This window comes from Drosophila montana, unplaced genomic scaffold (assembly GCF_035044405.1).
Source record: "Drosophila montana isolate Dmon_TW-CO22-7 unplaced genomic scaffold, ASM3504440v1 contig_1409_1, whole genome shotgun sequence".
In the NCBI taxonomy this organism is placed as follows: Eukaryota; Metazoa; Arthropoda; class Insecta; order Diptera; family Drosophilidae; genus Drosophila; species Drosophila montana.
Genome location: NW_026996361.1, coordinates 31,307 through 59,041, shown reverse-complemented (window position 1 = coordinate 59,041; position 27,735 = coordinate 31,307). Strand labels below are relative to the sequence as shown.

Genomic DNA, 27,735 nt, shown 5'->3' with positions numbered 1-27,735 from the left:
TGTGTGTCAGTGTGTGTGTGTGTGAGTGTGAGTGTGGGAGGCTAAGTGTTGCGGCAAACTTCCGGCGGATGCAGCCAACATCTGTGCCACATCCATTGCGGCTGCTTGCTATGTGGGTCATAAGAGTTTATCATCAACAAGCTGCCGCCGCATCCGGCGTCCTGGGCAACCTGAAGCCAGGCAGTCAGCCGCCGTCGTCAGTTGCCACTTTTCTTTATGGGCCAGCTCCATTTTGTTTATTTTATATATATAGTATGTATATATTGTTTTTTTTGTTCTTATTTTGCACATTGATTGCGCTTTATGGTGCTAATATTAAAACGACATTTTTACATATTGGTGGCGCTTGTCGCTCGCCATTTTGTTGCTGTCGATTTATCGCCAGGATTTGGATATTTAACAGGCGACAGGATGTGGAGCGGCCCGCCATGTTGTTTAGATTACAAATTGGCCGGGGCAGAGCCAAAAAAAAAAAAAAAATAATGTAAAAAGCAGCTAAACTGAAAATGTTATCAATTCAGTTTCATTCGTGACAGTGGGCGTTGTGGCTGGTGGGCGTGGTACTTGATGAACTTTTTTTTTTTAAACAACTTTTTTTGGTAACAACTTTGTTCACAGGTTCACTTTTTTTCGTTTTCGTTTTCGTTTTTTTGTTATATTCTCGTTGTTGTGGCAGTTTTTCTAACGCTGGGCGAAAAGTTCGTGGACAACATTTTTGTGCCAATTTCGTTGTAAAAATATTGTTGTAACCATGATGAAGTTTTCAATTGGTTTCGCCACCAATACTACAGCGGAACGTCATCCAGGCTGGCGCCGGGTGGCAGCGGGAGCAGCGGAAGGAGCGTGGGCAGCGGGAGGAGCGTGGGCAGCACTTGGATACTCGGGCAATCGGCCATTCAACCGTGCTGCCATTCGCCCCGGCACGGTTTCAATATGGCGGAAGGAATCTATTTTTGTTCAATGTAAAAGTGCATGCGAAATAAATTTCAATCGCAGGACGTAATACAAAACTTTGCCAATAAAAAAATTAAGCCAAACTTGTTTTTTCGCCTTTCTCTGCTCGTTTTTTATTTTGCCAGCCAGCTGCAAGGCCGTGGTTAAGGGAATGAATTGACAATTTGTCCGTCTTTGTCATTTAATTGGCTTAATGTTTTCATTGAGCTACGTGGGCAGTGATATTGAATCATTGATAGCTCGAAATAACATTCGATAGTAGCTAAACTGAAGTATGTGATCAAAACCTTTATTATAAATCTCTGTCAATTGTTTGGTAGTCGACTAAGCTAATCAAGTTTTGACGCCGAATCGGTCTCTGGCTTAAAGCACAACTTAAAGAAGATTAAAACTATTTAATATATATCTATTAATTGTGCCGTACTCCCTGAATAAATCAAAAAACCCGAAAGTAGTTTTTCCTGTTACTCTTTAAAAGTATTCAAAACAGATCCAAGAATTGTCCATAGTTCTTTATCATGTCAAGCATATATACGTATATATTTTGTGACCTGAATATCAAGTAAGAATATTTATTAAAAACATAACTGCGGGATAGACTCCCATGTTGGGCATCTTTTGGTCTGCCCGTTTCAGTGGCACTTGAAAATATGGCTTAAATGCCTTACCAATTCGCGCATCTCGCCTCAGAAAGCAATGCGAACAATAGTAATAAATAATTTATAAGTGCGCATTTGCCACATTAATCACGAGCCGACGCTGCCTGCCGCCTGGAAATGCGAGAGGCAAAAATAAAAAGCTGCGAAAAGAGCTATAGGGTAAATCCCTTGGTAAAAAGTTTTCCCGCTCCAAAGCCGACGCATATTAATTTCGGCACAACCTTCTACGCTGTGCCACGACCTACCAGCTCGTCCGCGCCCAGCCCCTTTTCCGCTGGGTATGCTGGAAGGGAAGGACACCGCCGAAGCGTACAAATTGCCATCACTTGCGTTCAATTTTAGACTTTTCCAAGCAAATGCACAGACGCGATTAAAACGCTGACGAATGGCGACATGAACGGCAGGGCGGCGGCTGGAGGCGCGGTCATTGCCGAAAAATGTCAAGGGCCAGGAGCACAGCGCCTGGACAAGGCTGCGTTCGCTCTGTCTGCAAACCCATTTGCATATTGTGTGCCTACAACAACAGCCCCAAAAAAGAACAAAAAAAAAACCCCGAGTTGGTCCAATTTTGGCTGCGTCGACGTTTTTGGCATTTTAAAGCCCGCATCGCTTACTAAAGCCGCCAAGGGAATGTGGCGCATTTACGCATTTGCATATAACCGGAAACAGAGCCTTCATATCCTCGCTCGCGTATGTGTGTGTGTGCGTGTGTGTGCATGGCAGTAACTTGACCTTTTCACAAAATGCCCCCAAAGCCGAACTCGGCCCTCGCTTGAATCGGCAACGTTGCAACTTTTGAAAAAAATATTTTAAATTTAAAAGAAATATGCATATGATGCATACATATATCGATTAAATATCCATTGAAAATCGACTTATTTTGCAATATTTCTACAAGCCTTGATATCTTTTTTGTCAAAGCGAAAATATAAGAAATATTTGTATATTAATATTCAATCAATATTTTGCATATTATGTAATATTCAAAGTTCGTAAAATCTAAATTATTTTTAATTGAAATTAACTAAAATACCTCGAAAACCACCAAACCATATTATATTATGTTAAATATATTTAATGAACATTACGTCATGGATTACTAAGAAGCTGTTCCAAAACTATTCCCATACTGCAAGCACCGTGGCACAGTTGTTCCCAGTTGGGAATTTTAAGAAAAAACATCCGCCCAAAAGTATGCACCACATTGTTCAATTGGAAATCATTGTGAATACTTTTCGTCTGTTTCCATCCCTGCCCAAAATTGATTAATCCTTTCTGTTATTCACATTAATTTGTTCGATAAAAATGATTGACAAACATGTGCAATAAACAAGCGCCAGAATTCATTTCAATTCAGCAAACGTTCAGGCAAATCGCATTAAGTTTGTTTTATTATTTTCCAATTAATTGCATTGCAATCGATCGCGTTCAAGAACAAAAACAATAAACGAAGCCCAGCTTTAAGCCATGGCAATAAAAGCAACAACAACGGTAAACATTTTGAGTACGAGGACGAGTTCCATGCAAATGCTTGCATAAGGGCAACATATTGCTGTCGTTGGCATGGGCGTGGCACAAGAGACATACAAAATGAATATCAATGAACTGCAAGAGCGACAAAAAACAATAAAAACGAAACAACAGCGGCAGTAAACAAAAATAACAACGACAACAAAGAATCTGCGAATAGCGCAATGGGAAATGTGGCCTGAAGTGGATGGGCGGAGATGGCGGGATGCAAAATGGTGGCATGTTTGTAAAAACTGGGCCAACGCTCGCAGCAGTTAAATAAATGATATCCCACCGCCAGTAAGTGTGCTCATGTGTGCGTGTGTATGTAAGTGTACTTGTCTATGTGTACGTGTGTGCTGCAGAACTCATTAACTTTTGCTAAATGAGCACGGAAATAACAACAGTCCCGGAAGAACAAAACCGACAATGCTGTTCCATCTGATGGGATCAGCATTAGAGACAAAACTAGTTGAGTACAAGTAGACAGTTTGCCAAGCCGTGCTCAACGTCCTCGATAGTATAGTGGTTAGTATCCCCGCCTGTCACGCGGGAGACCGGGGTTCAATTCCCCGTCGGGGAGATGTATAATTTCATTTTTGTGTAAATATTTTTGTTTTTATTATCTCATAAGCATTTAGACAAAATGCAAATCAATCTAAATTTAAAATTGCTGCAGAATCGCTTATATTACCCGAAATAGTACTTCCTTTAAATATGTATGTATTCGGTTAGCTATAAAAAAAATTACGGAGCTAATTTTTAAATTCATCTAACACAGTTATAAAGAAATAATATATTTACGGTTCAAGATTAAAATGTATATTTACACATTTCATATCGAGGAGCAACACAGTTTCATAGGCACAAAGTATAAATAATACATTTTGGTTAGCCGTCGATTTCACACAGAATTTTCATGATCAGAGTTAGATTTAGAGTTGCAGGAGTACAAAATCACATTTTGACAACCCTAATAACATGTCCTCGATAGTATAGTGGTTAGTATCCCCGCCTGTCACGCGGGAGACCGGGGTTCAATTCCCCGTCGGGGAGAGTTACACTGGAATATAGTGTGTCTCAATTATTTTAATTTGTAATTTGGTAATATTTGCTTGCAATATGTGTATACTACATAAGTTGTTTGAATTATAATAAAAGAAGTTTTTTTTTTCAATGAATGTATATTTTATGAAGTAAAATGTGCGCGAGTAAGCATCATAATATATTAATAGGGAGAGACTATATGAGTCAAAAAAATAACCGTCTCAATATTGATCGTTTTAATGTTATTTATTTACATAATTACAAACATATATATATATATACAAACATATATATTATATATAAACGCATTGGCTTTGTGATCACCATTAGAATTCAACCTGGCTGCCTATAAGAATGCAATTTGTCAGAAGAGATTCAACGTCCTCGATAGTATAGTGGTTAGTATCCCCGCCTGTCACGCGGGAGACCGGGGTTCAATTCCCCGTCGGGGAGAGACGACTCGTCAAAGAATTGTTTTTTCGTTTATCTTTTTAATTTTATTTAATGAACTTTTTTTATACATTTACTAATTTTATACAACCAAAATGTTGTATTCTAAAATTATACACAAGTTTCTTCTATTTAAATTGTACAATTGTTTTCTTTCAAACGATACTGAAAATATACTAATATACTATTATTAGGCTCCCCAAAGTATGCTATATCAAATTGACCACCATTTGAATCTGAGACGAAGTACAGAACTTACGGATTTAATTGTATAAGTCTTGAACCGGAAAAAAATTCGAAAAATTAACTAATTGACCAATTAATATATTTTACGGCCAAAATACAACATACGTATCTTTGATCATCAGAAGAACCTGCAATCAAAAATGTACTAACATATTGAATAAATTCATAATATCCTAAATTTGTTAAGCATTAACATAATACTTAGATTCATTTCTAATACTATTTTAATCCCATTGTTTTTGGCGTTTCTTTTAGGATATGAAAAAAAAAGTATTTCTAATATTCTCCCCGACGGGGAATTGAACCCCGGTCTCCCGCGTGACAGGCGGGGATACTAACCACTATACTATCGAGGATGTTGAAAACGAGCCAGTCAAACTGCTTATTCAATTTTGAGGTGTTAGAACACCAAGGGGAATGGGGATGAGTAACAGCCCTAAAGTCATAGTTATTTATTAATTAAGTGTAATTTTTCCTCAGCATTTGGTTTAAAGTACATATTTTGCTTTTGGTTTTTTTTTTGCTTGAGCTCGTTAAAAGTAAAACACAGCTAATTTATTTTAGCCAACTTAAATTGGCTTAAGCGAATGACCAGAAGAAAACAAATGGCGCGTTATCTGCAAACCAGAGACAAGGCACACGCATACACACACACACACACACACACACACACATAGACAAAGGACAATACGGGTGCAATGCAAAACGAGCGGGAAAAAAAAAACAACAGTGACTACTGTCAGTTTCATTAAAAACAATGAAATCTGCTAAGAGCCAAGAGTTTAAATGAGCGTCTAACTGTGCACAGTAAAAGCAGTAAAAAAAACTGCAAAAAGAGGCAGGGGAGAAAGAGAGAGAGAGAGCGAGGTACACACACAATGACCACTGGAAGCTGGTAGAAAAAGCCAAATGCGGCTGCAGTAAAATATATACACTCGAAAACAAAGTCTAAACACAATAAACAAAATGGCGAAAAAAAGAGAAAATAAACAAACAAAACATACAAACAAAGCGAAATAAGTGCAAAGAAGAATGAACGAAAATAAGCACAGCTTGTGACCCTTTTTACGGACAATGCACGAAGGTCTCTTTCTCTAACTCATCTGCTCCTCCCACTTATTTATTTTTTTTTATTGTTTTTTTTTTCTAATTTAAAGCAAAAACATTAACAAGAACAATTAGCTTGAAATAAGGACAACAACAGCAACAACAACGAGGAAAACAATTGCATTAGATAAGTTCAACCTTCGACCGAGGCCCCTGCTCATGAGCCAGAAGATTAACAATAGAAATTGAACCTTGAATGTGTCTCTCCAAATGGTAAACCCATAAGATAAAAAGTGAAAGATGCTGAAAAGGTAAACTGGTCAAGCAATTATTACGGAGACTTGTCTTTTAATTATTATTCTATGCAAAGACGGCGATTAAACTGAGCTGTGCAGTAGTCCATAATGTCTGCAGTTATTGGATATACTATCCACTTTGCAAAGTTCTTGCATCCAGTTTTAGTGCAAATTCTTTGCTTTAGTATTGAATATTCTTTAAAAGGCGACTATCCCATGTAATATTGCAGCTAATTACGTTCGCTGCGTAAACTGACATGAGCTTAAGACGTGGGCAAACATTTGTAACTGCGGCCGAAGGCAACTCTTGCTGTACATATACATAGTTCTCAATGATTCAAAGACACCAACGAGACAGAGATGAGCATTCAAAAAGGACATTCACAGCTGAAGAAAGGAACGTTTTGAGCAATGGCTCTGCACGCTTTACATATGTCGAAGAAACGGGCATTAAAAGCGTAAGCTGTAAAGCAAACAGGGAGGGGCCAGTAGCAGGACGAGGTGGGATGGGCAACGGATTAACAAGCTGGCTGCTGGTCCTGCTGTAGGACCAGGTCCTCGTCCTGTGCATGCAGGAAGGAAGGACGCACGGAAGGAAGCAACACGCAGAAGGCTCAAGAAACGTGTCTACTGTTGCCGTGGCAGCTTCCTGCCCCCCTCCGGCATTGTTTCAACAGGATGTGCGTTCGAGAGTGTGCCCGTGTGTGTGTGTGTCTGCGTGTGTGCTGAAGTGTGTGAGTGTGTTTATGACGGCCCGCTTGTAATTTATGGTATGTTTAGGTAGGCGACACAGCACGCAGCTCTGCTTTATGTTTGCTTTGGCTCATATTTTTAACACTAAGCTCGAATAAACAACAACTGGCAACAATGAGGCAGGGATTCAGCCCGCATAGCCAAAAACTTGCCTTATGCCAGCCTCATTGTGTCATAAAATTATGCTATTTCCCGCAGTAAGCGAAAAAAAACCACATCACACTGCGCACAGTTGAAACAGCAATAAAAAAGTATGAACGAAAGGATGTTCGGGCTAAAAGGATTTTCGAATGTCTCACGATTCATCTGCTTGTTGGACTAATTGGCACTACAATGAGTGCTGGATAAAGAGCGCTCGGTTAGCAATAAGGCAGGATGAAAAAGCAAAACGGAAAACTACTTAATTTTCCACTTCTTTTTTTTTTAGCAAATGATTCACGTTTCAATTTGGGTCAATTTGGCATGCTAATCGAGCGAGGTCGTTTTTGTGGGTGTGGTTAAGGTCCTTGTTGTGGGAATTGGTAAGGAAGTCGTTAGCTTTTACGGTGCGCAACGATGCTGAAGAATTTGACATGGAAAATGTAGCATATTCTGAATTTATAGCTGCGGAATATCATTATTTTACATATATGACAGTAGGGATTAGTGTAAACAACATACTTTGATTTTTATCACCAAGTCGTAGTGTTGGAAAACTGTTAATTATGCCCTGACTCGATTGTTTCCATAGCCGATTGTGGGCGGACAACATTATTATCGATAGTTATACATATTTTATATAATTTGAATGGTATTTAGGTAAATATTTTTCAACACTGTTCGCTTAAGCATAGAAAAGTATGCAAAAACATTATTGCTTAAACTATATTATTAAAGCTCCCCAAGTAATTGAATATGATTAAGACAAGCCTTTGTCATACTGCTTTGAGCAAAATCAGTTTTTTGAATATTAATATTTAAGCTGTGAAAGCTCAACCCATATCAAGTGTAACCCAAATGCGAGCACGGAAAGTTGCTCAATTATGCGAGAGATTAAAAGTATTCCATTCTATCGCCCCCGATGGCAAAATTTCATTTAATTGAATTCATAATTATTCTTGTTATTTGTAAGAGATATTCTGTTTCATATTACGCACACTTCGGTGCTTATCGCATTAATCTAAGCATTTTGTAAGCTCCTAACTGTACGACAAGAGAAACATTGGAATTATCTAACACAATAACCTTCAGCCTGTCAACTGATTGAGTTGGCTGCCTCGAAAGTTTCGGGTCTGGCGACCCGGAGGCAAGTGCGAAGGCAGCAAAAGGTTAACTTAATATCAGGAAAGCTAAAAAGTTTTTGGCGCAACATCAATATCGATGACGATAAATGTGAAAGTGGGGGCGTGGCTGGGAAAACCGCATGGAAAACTATGAAAGAGAATAATTCATAATTTATGAAAATGGCAAATGGCAAATGGGAAAAACAGCTGAGGAAAACAGCTTAACGAGTCAGACAGGCGCCGCACTCACTTTGTAGACTATAAATGCCGCAATGTATGCTACAAATTTCGTGTGTGTTTAGAATGAAAGGAAACGAGAGAGAGAGAGAGAGAGAGAGAATGAGGGAACGGGAGAACAGAGGGTTGGTTTTCTGTGAAAGGAACGAGAGAATGAAACACAGCCACAACTGTCGCGTAAACAAGTTGCTCAACTTTTAATGTTGCACATTTTTCCTTCTTTTTATTATTTTTGTGCTGCCTTCCTTATTTTTCGGGGCGGTTGACTTGAAGTGGGTGCCAAAGCTGCCTCCGAGTGGAGCCAGCTCCAAGGGTTGTTTCGCTCCGACTTAACCTTAATGAGCATCAAACTGTGCGCCATAAACCAGTTGATGCTACCCGGGAGTGCACGGCAGCAGAACGCTTGCAAGGAAAGGTAGAAAGTGTTGCCTTTTTATTTCGGTTAGCTCAGAGCTCTGCCCGGGTCTAGCCCCACAATTTAGCGGGCCTAATGATAAACAAACACAATGATTTCAAAATAAATGAGTGGCATAAGCCCTGCTTTGGGTAAGTGGAGTCATTTGTTTATGGGGGACCGCAGACTGCAGGGTTGCTTTAGACGGCATATCATTTGTCTGGCCTGCCGAGGAGTCTGGGTGCAGGATTTGTGGGTTCCCTTCCATGTGGCTACTCACAGTTTTAATTTCGTACTTTAATTATGCGCCAAATGTTTTGTTTTAAAGCGATAAAAAGTTTTTGATAGCACATTCAGGTGCTAAAAATTGCGATCTATTGTAGAGCTAAGCAATGGAATATTTTACAAACATTTCATAAAGCTTTTATAAGTTCCTCTCGGAATTAAAGAAACGCATTATTTTTGAAAAAGCCTCTAAAAGCCGCAAAACGTTCATTAAACATCGCTTATGCTTTTTTGGTAGCTGCGTATATCTAAATTTATGCCCCGAGTTCTTGCCAAACCGAAAATCAATTTTCATTGCTTAAGCTACATAACATTGGCCATTAGATGGAAATCCAAAAGCATTTGTTTTATGCTCGGCAATGGCCAGCCAAGACATTAACTTTTAATTTGATCGTTTCTAAGCAAAACGCAAGCCAGCACAGATGCAGATACAGATACAAAGATACGGGTTACGGGCTACGGATACAAGACAGCTGCACTGCAGACCATTTGCTCTCTCTAGAGGGCAGCAAATGGCTGAGTAGCGGGCTAGAGGGGGCTGGGCGGAGGAGGGGCGGTGTTGTGTGCGGGAGTGTTGTCGCAAAAACTGGAACAGATTTTGCACAAAAAGCCAACAGCTGATAATTGTGGTGCGCCAATAAAAAGCAAATTAAGCTAATTGCAAAATTTGCAAAATCCCGGCAAACGACCAAGAACTAAGCAGCCGCAGCAGAAGAAAATCCCAAGGAACAATAAGCCAACGAAGGCAGCATAATAAAAGTTGGGAGTATTATAGCCAAGCCCTCTTGCCCCTCTCGCCCATTTTCGGCTAGGCCAGGCAGAAGAAGTCGGGTAATTATGCGGCACACGAGACATGTTGCCAAAGTTGGATTCAAGCCTCGACCTCGACTCCGCCGGCTCTGGCAGCTGCTGCTGCGCTTTGATTATTCCATTTTTGGCCAAGTTGGCCAAGCTGGCTGCACATTTTTATCGCCGCCAAAGTGAAATGTAATTAGAGCCAAAAATATGATAGCACAAATATGGCCCTGGACTTGTGCCAGTGCCTGTCAAATTCTTAAAGCCATCACGAGTCTCATAAAACAAGCTCAAAGTCTTTTGGCTCTGGCTGCCCAAAAACTGGGCCAACCACATGGCCGCAATTATCGTAATTAATAGGCATACACACGCACACACATGCACACACACACTCATGCTCACATATTTTGCACATGTGCGAGTTTATTTGAGATTAATTAGACAGGTTTAAACCAAAGCCGAATCAAAGCCAGTTGTGCATGCAAACTCGCAAAACAAATTGCATTTAAATATTTGCCCCAAACAAATCTCTCGACAAAAGGATTGCGACATTCATTTTTGTGAGGGAGCGGGGCGGGACATATAATAAAGGCTGCATATTGATAAGGATTTTGGCAACAGATAGGAATAAATGAAATATAAGATAAGGTTGGCGATTAAGCCAGGTCGATGAAAAAGATATAGGAGAAAGAAAAAGATATACTAACTGATTTAAAGCCTGATTTTCTTAGGTAAAGGCGTTCGTATATTCGTATTCCGGAGGATAAGTCCAAAACTGTAAGACTTTAAAACTTAAAACTAATGTGCATAGATCCGACATCAATTTTCTTTATAATAAATTTAATTATTAATTGTTACTCTTCTAGATACCTCATTCAGTTTCAGCTGGAATGAAAATTAATAATAAATTGATTTTTATTGATTTGCTCCTCGTACATGTAAACATTTTAATGTTCTATTAGTTCTATAGCGCTGAAAATTGCATAAAGATCGGACCATAAGAACCGATGCTCAGCTTATAGCGTGCGATCTAGCTAGAAGTGTTTGGTTCCACTAGTTATGCACTGATTCCAATGAACTCTAGCCAGATACCAGTGTTCATTTAAAATGTCAATATTGAACATGTCTTAAAACTGTTGAGAAATGCATCAATTAGTCATTCCCCGCCTGCCCCGCACCGAAATGTGCGACACAAATGAAGCAATTTGCAGTACATGAAGCGCTCTTTGGAGACAGAGTTGGGAGGGGGAGACGGGGTAACGGATAAGAGCGCTTTTAAAATGGGCATTGTGCGGGTATTGCACTTGGGCCAGACGTAGTATATGTGCACATAATTATTCCTAAACGAGCTATTTAACTAACGGCCTTACACTCGGCGCACACGCAGGTCGTAATTAAAGTGGCATAAGACCCCCTCCAAAAGGGCAGCCCAAAGCGAAACCTGTCCAAAAAATATGTTTACATAAAATATTTAAAACGCGACTGCGTTACAAACCCCAACAAGCCCGGTCATATCCTGGCTAACCTCTGGTGGTTCGGGTTTTGGTTCTGGTTCTGGTTCAGGTTTTCAGTTCCGAGGACGCCGCGGCATGTGGCATGTAATAAAGTTACGCGTGCTTAAACACTCGCCTGACTGTCATTGAAAATGAGTGTAATTTATGTATTAGCGTGTGTCAGTGTGTGTGTGTGTGTGTGTATGTGTGTGTCTGCTGCATAGTTAAACATGCAAAAATATGCAAATTGCCGCAGTCAACGCGATGAACTTCGTTGCGCCTTGTTCTCGTCAGTTTAAAGAGCCTTTTCCGTTGTTGTTGTCCTTGTAGTTATCGTTGTTATTATGAAAATCGATTAAATCACTTGAAGAGTTTATCGAACCTGTCGCTCAGACAGCACAAACCAACGGAAACCAACGAGCACCAGTCGCAGTCGGTCAAATATTTGCACATAAACGCTTTCCAAAGCCCAAAGTTACTTCATGAGAAGCGCCAAGAGAGGCAGCTGTTAGCTAGGCATGGCTAAGGGGCATGCCTTTTATATTGCTGTGCATAATTTCTGCACGCTAGATTGTCATTTAAAATGAGTTAAGCGCTGCAACTGCTGCAATGCGGACTATCTGGCAACGCTGACAGCTGTGCTGTGGGTACGAGTACGAGTCCGAGTCCGCGTAGTTATAGGTAATGTGTTCTGGTCCTTGTCCTCGTCGTCAGGTAATGAGCAAACAATAAAAGCAAACGTCGCTGCACGAAACAATAGCGACAAGGAAGAATGTAATAGTCGGGAGATAGCTCGACTAGCATATACCCTGGGAATAGATTAAAGCAACCTACAAACTCATGGTAATTTCAGTTTTAAAGGCTTTCCGAAAAGCGATAGATGGTATAGATGGTATATACAATGTCTTTCAATTCCCATATCGGACAGACTGGTAAACTTTGCTAAGGATACTCCTTTTTGCAAGGTAAAGATAAACTTTTAATAGAAAAATTACAGGGTATAGGCAAAAAAAAAAAAACAAAAAGGAAAACCAATTAGATGCAAGCTGAACCCCGACGAGAACAAACGAAATATACTGTGAGGCAGAGCGAGACAGAAAGAGCAGAAAGAGTTCGCAATACAACTTTTCGTGTTCCGTCGATGTTGTGACAAGCGGCTGCCGTTAGGTGGATGATGGGGAGGGGAGCGGGCGCATCGGGACCGTGTTTATTGTGCGCCTCGTTAGCAGGCAATGGCGACCAACAAGAGCGACAATGGCAACTCTGGCCGCGATGTAAATTGCATTTCCATTGTTAATTACCAGCGATTCATAAATTTTGCATAGCTCTTTGACCTCAACGTCCTGTTGCCTGCGGCCTGGCATGGTCTAGCCCGTTCTTTTTTGGACTATGGCAGGGTTCGCTTTTAGATAGTAAGGTATGCGAACCCTCAGAATCGGTTGTTTGTCTAACTTGCCACTTACTTAGCATATTATACATTTTATAGATTTAATCTAGTTGGATATTAATTATGTAATTTTCCGTTATCTCTACTTACACAGAAAATAATGAGACAAATATATTGGTATAGTTGTAGGTTGAGTAAAAAATGCATCAGCTAATAAATAATAGTTGGAATAAACAAAAAACTATTATTAATAACTAAATATATTATATTTTAAACGAAGTGCTATAAGTCCAAGTCATGTCATATATTTTGGCTGCCCAAAGTTCCCATTAATTATGTGAATTACAAATATATTTATATTTTTGGGTAATTCATCTCGAAAATGATGAAAATCTTAAAATTCATTCATTGACATAATTTTTGGGAACTCAGCCATGAGAATTGCGTGCTTGGCCCGCATTGTTATACCTCGTTTCATATTTCAATTTGGGAAATTTGCATTTTCTAGCAATTTTCAAATAAGTTTAATGACAAAACTTTAAGCTCTAAGCATGGCTTAAAGCGGTTACCGCCACGCCCACAATCACCCCCCCCCCCCCCCCCCACACTTAATTTCCCCCGTGCGCATATTTAGCAAATGTTTTTATTGGCCGTTAGCTTCACCTGGCCCATGCTGGCGCCCGCAGGCTCTGCATTCTCCACCCGCGTCCATGATAGAAAATTAGCATTCGTTATTTATCACCACCACGAATGGGAAATTCGCTGCCAGCAGATTCTATAGAGAAGCGAACGAGCGCTTTTACTTTTCACTCACCGCGTGACTTTTACAGCCTCTTAATTTAAACAGTCGCCCGTTAAGGGGCGGTTCCGGGCATGTTATGGGCGCCCAGGGGGCGGCTGGCGAGAGGGCAAAATTAATTTGTACCAGACGACATTTTTAATGTGCCTGCTGCTGATGTTGTTACTGTTGCTGTTGCTGTCGACTCGCATTTGGATTTGTGTTGCGTTTTTAGTTTACTTTGGACGTTTTCATTCAGCGCGTTCTTGTCACGTAATTCAAATTTTATATTCACTTTGGAGAGCTCCCAGTACCACTAGCCCCACTCATAGCGTGTACACGTGTCTGTGTGCGTGCGTGAGCCGCTGGGCCATTGTAAATTTTATCGATTTACCGCACAGATTTCACACCCTCCAATCTGCGATCCACAAACCACCTTCCATACCTCGCCCCGCTGGCTGCGCGTGTACGCGAATTAACATGAAATTATAATGCACGCATCGAATTCATGTAAGCTTTTTTTTCATAATTATGCAATTTTCACAGTTTTGCATAAATTGTTGGACGGTTTGCGGCATTTATGTGTCCAAATCCTGCCCTTAGTCCCTGGCACAATATGCTGTCTATCTGCGGGAGATATTCGATGAGTTCAGGCTTATGGAAAATTGTTCGATTATGCGATAATAGCCAGCAAACATAAATACCATCAGATTTTCAGCCTTTAGCCAGGTGAAAAATTAATGTTTGTGTTTAAATATTAATAGTTGGACTAAAAATATTATTTTCTGTGTACTTATTTTACCAAAAACTCGATTAGATAAGATTAGATTATATATATAATTCAGTTAGGTGTTTTATAGCTTTTTATTTGAGGTTATTTATGGGCTAAGTTGATAAGAATAATTGCATGGTTTCGTTGATCTAAGCAGACTTGTGTCAACATGTTTGATATTTGGCAGACTTCGTACAACGTCCTCGATAGTATAGTGGTTAGTATCCCCGCCTGTCACGCGGGAGACCGGGGTTCAATTCCCCGTCGGGGAGAGGCTGCATTAGTTGCGACTTTAATTTTTTTAAATTATCTATTTATTTTTATATTTCAGTTATAATTTCATATAGATTTGTATTTACTTTATATAAATTCATTTGCATAATTTATTTTCACTTTAGGGCTTAACTTGATTATCTTACTAATTTATTTATATAATTCACGGCAACACAGTCATATCTTTCTGTTTTTGTAAGAATTCTTTAAACAAAATATTAAAAACGTGCCAGCGAACTGAATATTTATAAACAAAATATTTACAATACAATTAAGAAAAATAAAATTAAAAAAAAAAGAACGTTACTATTAACATCTCTCCCCGACGGGGAATTGAACCCCGGTCTCCCGCGTGACAGGCGGGGATACTAACCACTATACTATCGAGGATGTTGATCGCCACAGACACAGTCAGTAAACTTATGTTTGCTTCTAATACTTCTACCTCTAGAATTTCTAATTTAAATAAGAACAATTGTTTTTATTTCCCCAAGTTGCATTTGTTTGCTTCAGAGTTGATAAATTAAAAAGATAATTTATTGTCAAAGTTTCATTATTTTTCTTTCGGCTGTTGCCTTGTGTTTTGTGTGTGTCTGAGTGGGTAATTACAGAATATTTTAAAGGGAATACTTGCTGAAATTACTTTTGCTTGTTAGCAATAACGGAAAACGTCTACCAGCTGCTTTGACAGACCCTCACAGGCCGGAGCATTATGCAAAAATTTGAACAGACTGCTGCAAGATTTGTTTCAACGTCCATTCAAGTCTGTGCCTGGTTCTCGCTCCCATTTCGCACAGTTTTCCTTCCCTTTGCTTGTATGTAGATGCAACGATAATGCGGCTGTTGGTCTCCAACTTTTGGCCAAAACGCCTGCAGGCGCAGCGCACAAAGCCAACACAGCAATCGATTCTGTCATTGAGCCGCCGGCTGGCAATGAGCTTCATCGGACACTGACTGTGCGCAGGGTGCGGCTGCTGTTTCGGGCCGAGGGCAAAACCATTTCCGGCCAGACAATAAACGGGCAACGTTCCCAGCTTGCTGGGCATTTCCGGTTGCGCGATCAACTTGTCGTTCTAGCTGTTGTTGTTAATGTTGTAACTGCTGCTGTTGCTATTGCTGCTCTCTTCTTCTTTTTTTGTTTGTATTCTTTTTTGTTGCCTGATTTTCCATATTTCTTTAGCTTGTGGAATTGAAGTTTGACAATGCCAAAGCCAGCAGGCAGCAGGCAGGCAGGCAATTCCGCAAGTAAAAAGTTGAGGCAGAAAAAACTCATTTATCTTGCGCTGATGGGGGAGAGCGGGCATCCAGAGGGGCGGAAAACATTTCACTGCTCCCTCAAGCCGCAGGGCAATTCAATGTCGCCGAAGACATGTCAAAAGTTTTGCTGCTGCTTCTGTTGCTGTGTGTTGCTCGTTTAAGTTAATTAAATTTTCTCGCAAATTCGCATTTTCATTTTGGCCGCCGTGTACACGCTGCGTATGTGTAATGACAGTAGACTGCCGCAAAAAAGCTACAATTGATTAAAATTTTATTGTTTTTTTTTTCTTCTTTCTTTAGCCCTCGGCTCTGCGTCGTGGGCAAATTGCTTAGTAATAAGTAATTTGTGTCTGTCTGTGTGTGGCTGTGTCTCGAATCTTTTGCATATTTTAGTTACGCAAATTGGCCCAGGCTGAAAGTTTCCTGTGAACCGTGTTTCGCGGCACGACACGACAAAATAAAAGTTTATTGCATTGCAAATGTGAGCTAAAATTTGCACATAAAAAATATCATTTACACTTAATAAAATGCGATGCGTAATTGACATTTATTAGTGCCATTTTCGAGCTCATTTTTCTTATGAAATTCGCAAAAAATGTTTACAGGCAGATAAAAACGATACTTGGATTATGCATAACAAATTTGAGCAGCGATTTATGTGCTGTTAAAACATTTTGTGGCAACGATTAGATATTTTATTGTTAAAAGCATTTTTTGATCATATTTTCAATCACCTAAAGCCAGAAGAACAAACAAATGTAATTAAAGCTTGCTCTTAAAAGAAATGATTAGTTTTAAGCATTAATTTTAATTATCGAGCTTTTAATTAACCAAAACCCAATGAGCTTGAGGTGCTTATTAAAAGGGGGAACAGACAAAATTGAACTTTAGGCAGTTCTTAAGGGAAATGTTTAGTTTCCAGCATTTCTTGAAATTATTTTTCATGTATGTTATTTTCCATGGTCTTTATATAAAACTGAATTAAGTTTATCAATTTATTATTTAAGTTATTTTATTTTTTCACCATTTCCTCTCGCTCCAGACCTAACACTTAAATTTTTGTTTATTTATATGTTTGTTGTAGCAAAAGTGCTCTTTAATAAGCTGTTTCGTTTTGTTGCGCTGTTTGTTGCTCAGTCTTTATAAATATTTCAAGTACTTAACTAAATAATCAAACGGCTTGTTGTTCTTTCTTCTTTTTACAGACAACGAATTATATTCAGGCACTGTGGCCGATTTCAGCGGCAGTGATCCGATTATCTATCGTGAGCCCCTGCAGACGGAACAATATGATAGCCTCAGTCTCAATGGTAAGTTGTTTACATCATCCCCATCCGACTCTCCAAGTGCAGCCCCACCGGCAGCCATTCCCATCTTTAACAGCTTTCCATAGAGGCACTCCTGGTAATTGAAAATGTCGGCTCTGTTATGATTATTATTGTGCCTCTGTGCGCTCAGTATTAGCGAAATGCTGGCCACTAGAATTGAATTAAGTCTGATTGTGTTTCTGTGACTCGCATTGAGTCGCTGTGAGTTTCTCACTGCTGTTCGATGTATTTCAGTGTCCTGCAGCAAGGACAGCGACGTCATATCGCGTGTGGCTGCCTTTTGCATATTTCAAGTGCTCGCCGCTTCGATTTTCATATGACAGACTTCCATTAACCGAATAGACATGACAGCTTTGACTGCCCGCCTGTTGGCTGTCCTTTACTATTTTCAGACATCCTTTCGTCCCCTTTGCGTTATGCGCGTACTGAATATTTTATGCATCTTTGCGTTGCAAGGAACCGAACATAAAGCTACTTAGAGTCATGATGCATATGCATAACAGCTCAGGCAAAAATCTCTATAGCCTTTTTAAAGGTGTCATTTCAAATATATTCCAGAAACTGCGAATTCGATCATATTATATATTTTTATAACTAAGATTCATTCTATAAAATTGAAAATAAAACTGATAATAATCCTCTCAAATAATGAAAATAATTATCCTCTCAAATATGAAATTATCCTCTCAAATATGAAATATGATATTTGCATTTAAGCATAACTTTTAAAACTAGTTCATGCTTTAATTTCCTCATACAACTTGATGTTTAATTTTATGAAGTTATCATATTTCATTATTTTTGCAAAACCATGTCAAATCATGTTATATTTCAGCTCACATTTACTTTATGCATCATGTTCTATACATCAATTTAATGTGCAAAAACTGACATTCGCTATGGAGAGCAAACGATGCGCTGCCAATCGATTTTTCTGCCATCGGCACGAGTCGCACATAAATGCCATAAAGATTTTGACTATAAAATGTTTACAGCCGAAACTATAAATGACTAAACTTTCTTGAAGCTCATTTGCTCGTTCTGACTTTTGTTTTGTGTCTTTTCCCCATTCACAGCGCCAAATTTTGTGAGCTCATTTACTCAGGGAGATTTCGTGTATTTCTTCTTTCGGGAGACGGCGGTGGAATTCATCAACTGTGGCAAGGTGAGTGCAACGAATCGAATGTGAATATAGAAAATTCGAATATGCTGGCAAAGACCAAAATTAATTTCTATCCACAACAAATGTGGATATAATTGGACGGATTGAATGAGGCAGGGAGTGCGAGGACAAGAGCGGAAGTGACTCCATCGCCGCCATATTGGGCGGCCATTTTGCTTGTGTTTGCTTTATGCGTGCACACTTCCGGCTCCTGCTCGGGCTCGGGCTCGTGCTTGGGCATTGGCTTTGGTCCAACGGCCAAATACAGTTATCGGTTTTGGATTTTGCCGGCTATTTGTTTATGGGCAACGTTTGTTGGTTTTCTATTGGGATGCGACCACATCAATGGGCCGATTTACTGCATTTCCACTCTCCAGCTCGCCCAGTATGTATTAATATTTATCTTTTCGGCCATTTCAGGCGATTTATTCGCGCGTCGCACGCGTCTGCAAATGGGATAAGGGCGGCCCGCATCGTTTTCGCAACCGGTGGACCTCGTTCCTTAAGTCTCGCCTGAATTGCTCCATACCGGGCGACTATCCGTTCTACTTTAATGAGATACGTAAGTGGCCGGGCTAGCTTTGAATTTGATTCACATAATATTGTATATATGTTGCCCACAGAATCGGCCAGCAATCTCGTCGAGGGACAGTACGGCTCCATGAGCTCCAAATTGATTTATGGCGTTTTTAATACGCCAACAAATTCAATTCCCGGCTCAGCGGTTTGTGCTTTCGCCTTGCAGGTGAGTGCACAATTACGATTTACCTTTCCCATGGCCAGCTTTTAACTTGTGTATTTCCCCCTTTCTCTCTCTCTCTTTCTCTCTTTCTCTCTCGCATCTCAATTTTGTAATCCGCAGGACATCGCCGACACATTCGAGGGACAGTTCAAGGAGCAGAGCGGCATCAACTCCAACTGGCTGCCAGTGAATAATGCCAAGGTGCGTTTCACTATTTCAGATGCCAATATATATTATATATATATATATTTGTGTGTGTGTGTGTGGTTTGGTTAATGCTCACTTTCACGTTGGGAACGGGAGAACAGTTGAACGCAGCTGTTTCAGAATTTATTGCCACACAAATTTGTCCAGCCTTGGCGAAAGAAAGTACTTTTCCTTTGCCAAAAATTTGCATTTGAATTACGAATGGATTTCCCCAAAAGCGAACCAGCTGACTGCACATGCTGCTAACGGTTTGGCCAAAAGGAAGCTCTCTGTCTAGAGAGTGCACAATTTGCGGTTCAAGGAAAGCCAAATTAGAAATTGAAGATCTTTGAAATTCGAAACAATTGCCATACTTTGAAATGCATAAAACTTTTAATATAACACTTAAAGTGCATTTGGCACAGGCTGTTGCCGCCTTCCGACCTGCCAGAAAGCTTCACTTTTGCATGGAATTCAAACATAACTTTTGCGTGTGTGTAAATTAATAGAAAAAGAAGAAGGAATGCAAACACTTTGCAAAAACTCAGAACCAACTTTATTATTCGTTTAGTCAGCTCTTTTTGAGGCAGTCTGTAGTCTCTCATTTTATAAACTGTGAAAGAATTTCCACTTAGTGAAGTATGTGGGATATTGAGATAGTACCAGAAAAGTGTAGGAATTTGGGAACTGGCAATTATAAAACTTAAAGGAATATTTATTAAATTAACAAAAATAATTTATTAACTTATAATAGGTTTTTCAATTCAATTCAATTTGAAAAGAACACACTCAATGAATTCCAATATTCGATTGCCTATGTTAAAATCAGTATAGAATCCTTCCTATCATAGAGATCAGAGACATATAGATATTTTCCCAGACTACTTTGCACAGACTATTAAAAGTTTGTCTGATCTATAATACTGAGCTACTCAGGTGCAACTGAGCATATTTATTAAAGCTGGAAACATTTTGAGGGCTCTTTACTTTAATAAATGTAATTAAATGCATACTATTTAATTTGAATTTGAGTGTAATATAGCTGAGGATGCAGACAATCTGCTGAGTGGAGTCAAATATTGCATTGCACAAGGCAAAGCGTTTGCTCTCAGACCGACAAAGCTTGTATCCTTTTAAAAGAGATGCTCGCCTGAATGCTGACTTAATAATTTCCACACAACACACACGAATCAGCCAAGTCAACATCTGAGCGTGCATTTTCCGCTGGCGATTCATAAACCAAATCATTGCCAAAACAGAAAACTCAGTAACCCACACACACACGCGCACAAAGGACACTTTCCGGCGGGTCTTTGTCCGTCTGCACTTGGCCGTGCTGTGCAATTTCCGGAACGTTGTGTACGGGTATATGTTACGAGCAACGCGAGCGCTGCAAATGCAATTTATACGTTCCTTTTTGTGGCAAGCAAAGAGAACGCAAGCGAGTGGACGCGGGAGAGGAAGGCAACTGACCGAGCATAACCATAACCATAACCACATTGCAGTCATATGCGGGATACCAATAATTTATATATATATTTCTATCTTGTTGTCGTCGTCATCGTCTTTTGTAGGTGCCCGAGCCGCGCCCCGGCGCCTGTCACAATGATTCACGAACGCTGCCGGATCCCACATTAAATTTCATCAAAACACATTCGCTAATGGACGAGAATGTTCCGGCATTTTTCGGTCAACCGATTTTGGTGCGGACGAGCACAATGTAAGTACCAGCCCCCTACCCTACATATACGTAACTCCCTCTCTTTCAGTTCGCTTTCTCTTGCTTCAAGGGGCACGTCACAGACTAGCCCATAAGCTACAATCCCGAATAATGCTGCGGCAATGTAAATATTATTCCACAAAGCCAAAGCCAGAGTCAAAACTATGCGCTCATAACTAGTAGGAACGAGGGGGTGGCACCGCTTGGGAGCGGGCGAGGACATGAGTTCCGTGTGTGGATTGTAAAAACTTTAGCTGCAGTTGCAGCTGCATCTGCCACTGCCACTGCGAATGCCACTTCTCTTGCGGATGTAGCCAAGTGAATACGTGACGAACCAATTTCAGTGCTCCGCAATCCAACTAATTTCATTTAAATAACAAATTCCTCGCCATCTGATATGGCACAACTTTTCGCATGCAGCTGTCGTAATCGCGACTGCTGTAAAACGTACAAAAAATATACCCATTCTAGCCATATGGGCATAAAGTCGAAAGTCGAATGCGTGTAACATTTTAGTGCGAAATATGTTACACAAATTTAGGCCAATTTGTTTTCTGGATTATTATGATAAGTCCAGCTGGAATTGGCCTGAACAAAATTGTATGCCTTAAATTGCTTGATTCATTTTTATAATTTGTTTTGAAAATTTAACTCTTTAAAATGTGCAAGCATTAAAAGATGAAAATCATGTAGAACCCCATCTCACAATACAAAGTCAATTTGAATATGAACTCATATTATTTGCAAAATGTTTGCAGCTGTTAAAAAAAGGTCTAAAATTGATAGAAATGTTTTCTCTTAAATAGCGAGAATGGATTTCATAAGATTCATATTAAATATTCAGAAATTTGAAAATAAGCAAACAAAACTTGCATTCATAATGTAAATTTTATAAAAGCAAAAGCTTTTGCCCTGTTTTGTTTGCTTTGATTTATTGTTGCTCAGAGAATATTCATAAATATTTGTATGTATGTATATCTTGTATGTATATCTCTGTCTTTCTAAATCGTATGAATGAAATTGTACATTATAATTTAGACCCCTTCCTATTGAGACCTTCACTCCAAGTGCTAGAAACGTAGCTTCAATTCACATATTTCTGTGACTCGACTTTTTGTGACGAAATCTGCATTAAAAATCAATATTTAATTTAAAAAGAATATGAATTAAGTTTTCAGAGCTTGATTTCAACTTCTTCTGCTGCCCTTTCAATTTAATTTCTAAAAAAAAGCTTTAAAAGTCGGAATATGGAATATTGTATGTACTTGTGCTGTTTGTGCCGCAAAAAAATGAATTTGCTACACAAGTGAACAAAATATATATATATATATATATATATACACACACACTCACACACACATTGTGCGGTTGCTTAAAGCGAGAGGCCAACATGCTGTTAACCAAACAGGCTGATGCTTTTGGCCGGAGCAGTTGAAATGCTGCAGGACGTTGCTACAGCTGGTCCAAGTCCGGGGCTTGGGCTTTTCTGCATGCTCATAAATTATTTTCAAGACTCTCTCTCAGACATGTGGAAATTTAAAAATTCAATTTGGCAACTTTTCCATGTAATTGAGCCACAATTACGGGCTGTTGAGACGGGGTGCGGTAAACTTTAAAGAGTAAATCATATGCAAGCCACTGAGCAGAGCCAAGCGGCAGTTCCGAAAGCGAGATGCGGACTGGGCTGGCGGTTGGGGGTGGTGCCGAGGGCACCTGCTGCGGCTGCTGCTGCTGCTGCTGCTGATGTTGCTGCAGTCAAGCGATAGTTTGAACCAAACGAACCGAGCCAGCCAGAAGGAAATGCATGGATGCGCCGAGGCAACCCGTAACGAAAATATGTATGCACAACTGAATAAATTAGAATGAAATATGGAACACGTAGGACCGGAACAGCGGAGACTGCACTCCTCCTACCCAAAACGCCCGCGCACACACTCGAACCAAGCCCCGCCCACCCGACCGGTTCTTTGTCGATCCACACACACATGAGCAGACCACAACAAATGCAAGTGCGGGCGAGTGGCATTAGCGAAGTGGTTGCACGGCTCGCATCCGTGGGTGTTGCGGGGGCAACGTGTTCGTTTTGGCCACTTACTCGCACTGCAACTGACTCATTGTGCTTTTGGCTAGAGCCCCACAATAAGCAGGAGGCGAGAGGACACGCATCAGAATTTAATCATGCCCAATGCAATTGAAAAGCTCAAAAGTTACCATAGAATTTGCGCACCAATTTATACGGCGACCCAATTGCTCTTTTGGCCAGTCACAACGCGTAACTCGGTCATGCACAAATGCAATTTTCAGTCACAGATATTACTGCTACTGCAGCAGCTGCTGCTGCAACTGCTTCAATTGCAGTTACAGTTGCATTTGCCAGAAATAAGTCGCACAGTTGAAAGAGTCCGCAACTCTTTTGGCTGTCTTCCATTTAACCGCATGACTCACAGTTAAAGGTGATGAACGCCACAGCTGAACTAATATGTTGCCCAACATGCAATTTAAGTTTTCGGTTCATCAAGATTTTATTGATATCATTTAAACACATGACGTAATATGTTTGCAAAAAATCATAAATGCATAATTCCAATCAAATAAGTTTAACAGATATTAATTTATAACAATTGTTATGTACTTAAGACGCTAAAGTTTTGCGTGAATTTAATACCAGCTCTTTACAATTAAATCGGCTGAACTCATACTCCATTAAATCCTGTTTTAAAATGATAAATCCCAGTTCAATCCTAAGATAAACGAACCAAAATGTTAGCAGCTGCTCTAGTTAACATTTAACTGATAACATTTTTACATTCTGTCAGATAACAGGATTATGTCAAATCATGTAACATAGCTCTGAGAACATCTACGTGATTTTATAATCTAACTGAATTTCACTAGAGTAGAAATAATTTTGATTTCACATTAATATTAATATATATCTTATATGGGAATTAACTAACAGTCTTTGACACTCAGCCTAGCACATTTTTTGACACTTCCTTAAAGCTTGGTTAACGCGCTTAAAGATCTTTAGCCCAAAGCGAGTCTGTTGCTCAAATATTATTTATTTAAATTAAAGCAATGCATAACTTACACAAGTGTTAAGGAAGACCACAAACTGACCAATTTGATGAAAACGAGGACAGGAAGCACTTCGAATTGGACTTGAATTGGGTCAGGGCTGGAGGATGGGAATTCGATGGTGTTTCTGTTTTTGGCATTATTGAACACAAATGCCAAAATCAAATCAAAAATTCACAAAATTTATGGCGTTGGGCTGAAGCATAAATTTATTATAATTTTATTTGAGTAAAGCGTTTCGGGTACAGCGCTGCCAGGGCCACGATTCGTATGTGTGTGTGCGAATAAATAAATCACAGAATGGAGCTAGAGATGAGGTGGAGCCACACACACAGCGGCCAGACACCGCAGGATACTCATTTGAATATGCCAGGGGGCGACAAGTGGCTGATAGCTGGGTTGGCGGAGCTGCCAGAGCCAGCAAAGTTTCTTATAAGTTGAAAGTTTTAGCATCTCCGCAAAAGTTAAATGCTTCAAGTTGCAAGTCGCTGGGGTCACCGGCTCTGTAACAAATTGTTTCCTGGTCGACCCGGAAGTATCCGTACTCGACAGATTTCTGCCAGCTGGTTGACCATACCCTGGCTCTCCTCTTTCCCTGCCAGTACCAGTACCCGTACCCGTACCTGTTCCGTGCTAGTGCCATGGCCAAGGTGCCAGCCACAATTCTGTTATGTGCGCTTATCTTATCGGTCAAGTTTTTATACCTCTGCCACTTTTACTGTCATGGCCTTTATCATGCATGTCCTTGCCCTTCGGCTGCGGCTCACTCACTGACTCCATCTCCAGCTTCAGCTCCCGTTCCCGCTTCAGATTCAGCTTTGGCTCTGACGCTGGCTGCCTCACTAATTTCATTCCATATCGCATGGAGTTGACTTCCACTTGTGACCCTCATCGCTGTTGCTGTTGTTGTCAGCATCGCCGGGTCTAAGCTCATCGGAGCGACACAAAAGTTGGCAAAAATTGTGCAAGTTTCAATTGCCAGCTGCTCGGACTCGCACCCGAACCTGCCTCTCTAAAAGTGTCCTTTTCTTTTCTTTCCATTTTTGTATATTTATTTTTTCTTTTATTTTTTATTTGTATTTTTATTTTGTTAATGTCTCTTCATTCTATTGTTGTTGTTTCGTGCTGGCGTGGCCTTTGCCTTTTTTGTAATTTTCGGCCGGCAAAGTTTTTGGCAGCACTTTTGCATTACCATTCACTGGGATTTGCCACTCCAGGCCAATGCTTCGTCCATTGGTTTCTTTCTGCTTTGGATTCATTTCATTTCATTCGGCTGCTTTTGTTGCGTTGGGAATTAATTCATAAGCCGTCTCAACTTTGCTTTCAACTCACATTGCATTAAATATTTTATTTATCGTTTCCTAAAATTTGTGACCATAATTGAAGAATTTCCCAGGCCACAAAAACGATTCACATAACACATTCCTCTTAAATGGTTAGTTTTTGCCGGAAAGTTTCTTTTCAGATTATCAGCATAAAATCATTTTAAATTTAATTTGAATTATTTATCGCATAACAAATCCAATTTAATACCATCAATTGCAAAATCAGATTTTACATACAATTTGACGGCATTTTATTCAAGGAGCAGTATATTAAAATAATTTTGCCAACAGGCTGTTTATCATTCATTATCTGCAAGGCTTGCAGCTCTACTGATTAAATAGTTTGTTCCACAATGATCGAAAAATGTCTCAGTTTCAATCATTCTACAAAATATGAAGAATATATTAAATTTGTATCACTTAACAGCGCGATTTGTAAATGAAAGTTATGGAATTCAATAAAATGAAGGTTTTATTCGTATACAGCTTGAAATAATATATAAAAATACTAAAATTAAAATTAATACATCTGATATAAAAAGCGTAGATTATCACAATAATCATTTTCAAATTTAAAGTTATTATTTAATTAGCTCTATGCAAATATTTCAAGATATCAATATTACTGAAAATACTGACTATCGAATTCCGTGGTTATTGATTGTAGCAAACATCTAGAGTTTTGCAGCACTGGTATTTGAATACTGAAGCAGTTGGAGGTACCATAAATGCAAAACTTATATTTTGCCGTTGCGACGGATTTAACAATCGAGGCCTAAAGATATATTTGCCACACAATGGTGAACTTTTTCAATTTTGGTTTAAGCTCTTGCCCCATCTGGCCCAGGGCAAACATTAGTATATTCCCAAATCTCAGCTGCACATACTGTTGCGCACATTTCAACAGGGCAACCGCAGCAGTCATCACAAAATAGAGGCCATTTAAGCCAGCAGTTGCTCGTTGCCGGACAAGCCAAAAAGCGATGCAATTCTTTGGCCATTTAGAAAATTGAGCAACATAACTAAAACTCAAAAACGAGATTTGTTAATTAACAATAAAACAATGCACAATACCAAACGGGCTCCGTCCAGCAGGAGCCATTTGCTGTTGTGGCTGTTGCTGCTGTTGCTGTTGCTGGTTCTGGTCCTGCTGCTGCTGCTGATGTTGTTGCTGCTGCTGCTGCTGCTGCTGCTGTCCATGGCGAGCATTTGCATTTAAATCGAGCCAGCAACTCACACAAATACATAAAACAGTTGCACAAAAACCAACATGGAAGCAACAATAGACAAGGCAGCCAAGCGCACAGCCACAAATGTTGCCTGCAACAAGGACAACTGTAACAACAACAGGAGCAGCAGCAGCAACATCGACGCTAACGTTCAACATTTTTGTGGTGAAATCAGAGAGAAATTTCCGTTTTTATTTCATGTCTTTTTTGTTGTTTGCTCCAATATGTTTTTACATATAAATACACACACATTGTTGCTGCTGTTGTTGCTGCTGCTGCTGCTGGGTGTATGTTGTTGCTGCTGTCGCAGTCGTTGCTACCGCTGTTGTGGTTTTCTGTCATTCTGTTTGTCATTCTCACCATTCTCTCCCTGCCCCAGCTCGCTGTCCCGCTCCGATAGCTGCGACCATTCCGTTGTCCGTCCTTTATTAATGGTGTCTAACCAAAAACCAGCCGCCTATCCAAAATGTCCTGTTGTGTCATTCAGCTGGCAGCATTGACATGTTGTTTGTGGTTCCAATTTTGAACATACAACACCAAAGTTGGTCAAATACACTGTTAAACAACACTAGGCAACACTATTTTACAATCCAAACGACATTACGTAACGTAGAAATCTAGTTATAACAACTGAATTTCAATTTTCTATGTTTTAATTTTTAAACTTTTTAAGATTCTCTTTTAAAGATTGGATATTTCTGTGCCTAGTTCAGAAAAAGTTTCTTTTTAAATCAATAACATATTTTTGGATAAATTTGTCTATGGTCAATCATTTTTTTATTAAAAAATCGGCTATCTTAAATTTGTATTCATAAGATATACGAAAAAGAAGGAATCAATTTTTCTCTTCGATTAAATTGAAAAATTGAATGAAGTTTCCTATTATTCTGTGTTCAAATGAAAACCTCAAGCTATTAACCTTTTATCTTGCTCTAACTGACACTTTACTTTCATATTTTTTTTTACTCCATTTACAGTTATCGCTTCACACAAATTGCGGTAGATGCACAGATCAAAACACCCGGCGGCAAGACCTATGATGTGATTTTCGTTGGCACAGGTGAGTCGCAT

General features: G+C 39.6%; 1 protein-coding gene and 6 non-coding genes across 7 annotated transcripts in view; 5 read left to right on the top strand and 2 right to left on the bottom strand.

Moving 5' to 3' along the window:
- The window catches only part of Sema1a (semaphorin 1a), a 189,483-nt gene that overhangs the window by 151,641 nt on the left and 10,107 nt on the right, over positions 1–27,735 (top strand). The window contains 7 exon segments of the mRNA XM_064683665.1: positions 17,100–17,204; positions 18,299–18,387; positions 18,805–18,946; positions 19,008–19,129; positions 19,247–19,327; positions 20,887–21,032; positions 27,642–27,724. Of these exon segments, the coding sequence (XP_064539735.1) occupies positions 17,100–17,204; positions 18,299–18,387; positions 18,805–18,946; positions 19,008–19,129; positions 19,247–19,327; positions 20,887–21,032; positions 27,642–27,724 (768 nt within the window).
- Positions 3,634–3,705, top strand: TRNAD-GUC (transfer RNA aspartic acid (anticodon GUC)). Its single transcript has one exon. It is a non-coding gene; the product is annotated as a tRNA-Asp (tRNA).
- Positions 4,107–4,178, top strand: TRNAD-GUC (transfer RNA aspartic acid (anticodon GUC)). Its single transcript has one exon. It is a non-coding gene; the product is annotated as a tRNA-Asp (tRNA).
- Positions 4,551–4,622, top strand: TRNAD-GUC (transfer RNA aspartic acid (anticodon GUC)). The gene has a single exon. It is a non-coding gene; the product is annotated as a tRNA-Asp (tRNA).
- Positions 5,150–5,221, bottom strand: TRNAD-GUC (transfer RNA aspartic acid (anticodon GUC)). The gene has a single exon. It is a non-coding gene; the product is annotated as a tRNA-Asp (tRNA).
- TRNAD-GUC (transfer RNA aspartic acid (anticodon GUC)) lies at positions 14,565–14,636 on the top strand. The gene has a single exon. It is a non-coding gene; the product is annotated as a tRNA-Asp (tRNA).
- TRNAD-GUC (transfer RNA aspartic acid (anticodon GUC)) lies at positions 14,956–15,027 on the bottom strand. The gene has a single exon. It is a non-coding gene; the product is annotated as a tRNA-Asp (tRNA).